The sequence below is a fragment of the Hibiscus syriacus genome, unplaced genomic scaffold (genome assembly GCF_006381635.1).
Source record: "Hibiscus syriacus cultivar Baekdansim isolate YM2019G1 unplaced genomic scaffold, ASM638163v2 tig00111540_pilon, whole genome shotgun sequence".
Lineage (NCBI taxonomy): Eukaryota > Viridiplantae > Streptophyta > Magnoliopsida > Malvales > Malvaceae > Hibiscus > Hibiscus syriacus.
The window spans coordinates 1,488,688-1,491,970 of NW_024063114.1; the positions used below are offsets into that span (position 1 = coordinate 1,488,688).

Consider the following 3,283-nt stretch of genomic DNA (forward strand, 5'->3'; position numbering starts at 1 on the left):
ATATTAATACCCAAAATCAGCTAAAACCATCGGAAATTAAAACAAAAACCTGAAATGTTTACCCCGCTGACAGTCGGACGAAACCAGTGACGTTGATGCAACCCATCGATCAGGTTTTGAGCAGACGGAAGTGGGGAGTGCAGTGATGGCGGTGGTGAGGCGAACAGTAGATGAAATCGACAGGAAATCACTAAAACAACGACGATGCTTGAGTTTTATGACGAGGCTTTATGAGGCTCTCCATGAAAAACGGTGATGACCCTCGACAATCGATCACCATAGTTTTTGTCGTACGAGGGAGGCACTTCTGACGGCGGTGGCGGTGACACTCACGGTCTATGATAACAGAGACGGGCAGTGGAGAACGTCGAACGATTTTATTTTCTCTCAATTTACAACAAATAACGGGCTGCTCGGGGTAACTAGCAGTTGAGGCTTGATCGGAAGGTGAAGTCGGAGCTAGTGGTGATGGCGATGAACGTAATGAACTATCGGAGCATGATTAATGATGGTGGCTTGGTTTTGGGTCAAGAAAGGTCTAGAAGTTTCCCCATTTTTTTAGAAGAGGAAAGGTTGATTTCTCAAGAAGACATGGAATCATAAAACGCAATCCGTTTTATGAGGGTTTAACAAATATTTTTGTTGTTTCTTATAATGTATTACATCCTAGCTTGGATGGTAAGGCTTAGGGAGATGATTATGGAGATCATGTGTTCAAAACCCACATACTACACCATTTTCTTTTCTGATTTATTATTACTTTTTCTTCCAAAGTAAAAGGTCTAAGGGTAAATTCCGATTCAAATCCTCAAACTAACAAGAATCTCAAGATTCTAAATTCTTACAATTTAGTCCCTCGAAAATGATAATTGAAACATTTTAATCTGAGCTCTAAATTTTGGGGTGTGACAAAGTATAATAATTATTTTATAATTTTGATAAATATAAAAATATTTTATAATTTTTAAAAATTTCATGATGAAAATAATTATTCAAACATAATGTAATTATATCGTTTAAATAAAACTATGAAGTCTCAATCACTACGTCTAGATTATTCAGCAAATAGGTAAGAGTTGAAAATTTTCCAGTAGCAGCTTCAATCTTCATCTTATTATATATATCCCTTCAAATCGGGAATCGAATCACATCTTCAAACTTTCGATTCTTCAGATAACAATGGAGCTTCGATATCCCTCCCTTTCCATCCTGCTTGCTTCTTTTCTCTTCTTGTATGTAGCAATCAAAACAGTAAAGAAAATGAAAAGCACAGATCCAAACAAGAAGCTGCCGCCAGGACCATGGAAACTGCCCATTATCGGCAATCTCCACCAGCTCGTGAAATTCGGGGCACAACCTCACCAGATTCTGAGAGATTTGGCCAATCAACATGGACCCTTAATGCACCTCCAGCTCGGCGAACTCTCCACCGTCGTCGTTTCATCAGCAGAGATGGCCAAAGAGATCATGATAACACAAGGTCTTATCTTCGCCGGTAGACCTTACGTGGCTGCTCTGGATATCGTGACATACGGTTCCAGGGACATCGCCATGGCACCGTACGGAAATTACTGGAGACAAGCACGAAAAATTTGCACCGTGGAACTTTTAACAGCTAAAAGAGTGCAGTCGTTTGAATCGATCAGGCAAGATGAAGTTTCAGCACTTGTGAAATCTATAGCTTCGAACCAAGGCTCGCCGGTCAATCTCAGTAAGCAGATTTTCTCCTTGACGTATAGGATCGCATCTAGAGCAGCATTTGGCAAGACGTGCAGCGACCATGTATCGTATTTAGTGGCTGTGGAAAAAATAATAAAGCTAGGTTCTGGATTTAGACTTGCAGACATGTACCCATCTTTTAGAGTGCTCGAGCTTATTAGTGGATTGAAGCAGAAAGCTGGAGCTTTGTTTCAGATGTGTGATGGGATACTTGAAGGCATCATAAATGAACATAGAACCAGACTGGAGAACGGAAGAATTGGTGAAGAAGACACCAAGGAAGACTTGGTCACTGTTCTTTTGAAGATTCAACAACAAGGCGGTCTCGAATTTCCCCTGACAGATAAGGAAATCAAAGCAATCATTTTTGTTAGTATCTTCTTCTTCTTCTTCTTCTTCTTGAATTAAGCATGAACTAATGTTGGGGCATGATTTGGCAGGACGTGTTCAGTGCAGGTGGTGAAACATCATCAACAGCCGTAGAATGGGTAATGGCAGAAATGGTGAGAAATCCAAGGGTGTTAAAAAAGGCACAAAGTGAAGTAAGAGAGATCTGCCAAGGAAAAGGAGATGTAGATGAAGCAAGTCTTAAAGAACTAAAATACTTATCATCAGTCATCAAAGAAACCTTGAGGTTACACCCTCCATTCCCTCTGTTACTTCCAAGAGAATGCCGAGAGGATTGTGAAATCAATGGCTACCAAGTTCCCTTCAAAACTAAAGTCATAATCAACGCATGGGCCATAGGAAGGGATCCCAAGTACTGGAATGAGCCTGAGAGATTTTACCCTGAAAGGTTCCTCAATAGTTCCATTGATTTCAGAGGAACGGATTTGGAGTATATCCCATTCGGTGCAGGAAGAAGAATTTGTCCAGGAATATCATTTGCACTTCCTAACATTGAACTGGCTTTGGCAAAATTGCTTTACCATTTTGATTGGGAGCTTCCTGATGGAATAAGGAATGGAGACTTGGACATGACAGAGGCTTTTGGTGTGACCATGAGCAGAAAAAATAATTTAGTCTTAATTGCTATCCCTCCAAGTTAATTATCAACCCAGTAATATTTTTAATTTCAACCCTATACATGTTTATTTTAATAGTTTCGATCATTTCTGCATTCAGGTTTTGACCCTGAGAGCACTTGGAATGTAATAATAAGATTCCGGGAATAAAATGTTTTAAATTGCAAAAGCTTCTTTGTTTCGTGTTCTAATCATAAGCTTAGATTGTGGTTGAAGATTAATATTTTTAACTTTAATTGATTTTGACTGACCTTTCCGAAATTGATTCAAAATAATAAGATAAAATGAATAGGTGAAGGAGAAGTCAAGGAAGATGTTTTATCTTAAATGATTCAATATTCTTTGTATAATGAATTTATCTCTAATGTTTATATAAATAACGTGGTGTACGACATATTATCACTTTGAGTGACGTGATACATGTTATATCATCATTTAAACACATTTGAAAATATCACGTCAGCAATATGTGTAGTCAACTAACGGTTTCCATCCAACATAAGTTGTTTTGAATAAAAATTAAAATATTAAGGGTTAAA

The 3,283-nt window shown here is 38.4% G+C and overlaps 1 protein-coding gene across 1 annotated transcript; it reads left to right on the plus strand.

The window, feature by feature from the left end:
* Nucleotides 1-1,119: 1,119 nt before the first annotated feature.
* LOC120164534 (premnaspirodiene oxygenase-like) lies at nt 1,120-2,814 on the plus strand. Its single transcript, XM_039174238.1, has 2 exons — nt 1,120-2,088; nt 2,160-2,814. Exons 1-2 carry the CDS (start codon nt 1,180-1,182, stop codon nt 2,766-2,768), a joined length of 1,518 nt encoding a protein of 505 aa, XP_039030169.1. The 5' UTR covers nt 1,120-1,179; the 3' UTR covers nt 2,769-2,814.
* The last annotated feature ends 469 nt before the right edge of the window (nt 2,815-3,283 follow it).

Bases quoted from the DNA above. Each gene is read 5' to 3' on its own strand.
- LOC120164534 (XM_039174238.1), top strand. From the start codon at position 1,180: ATGGAGCTTCGATATCCCTCCCTTTCCATCCTGCTTGCTTCTTTTCTC. The intron at 2,089-2,159 runs GTTAGTATCTTC...ATGATTTGGCAG, and splicing joins AAATCAAAGCAATCATTTTT to GACGTGTTCAGTGCAGGTGG.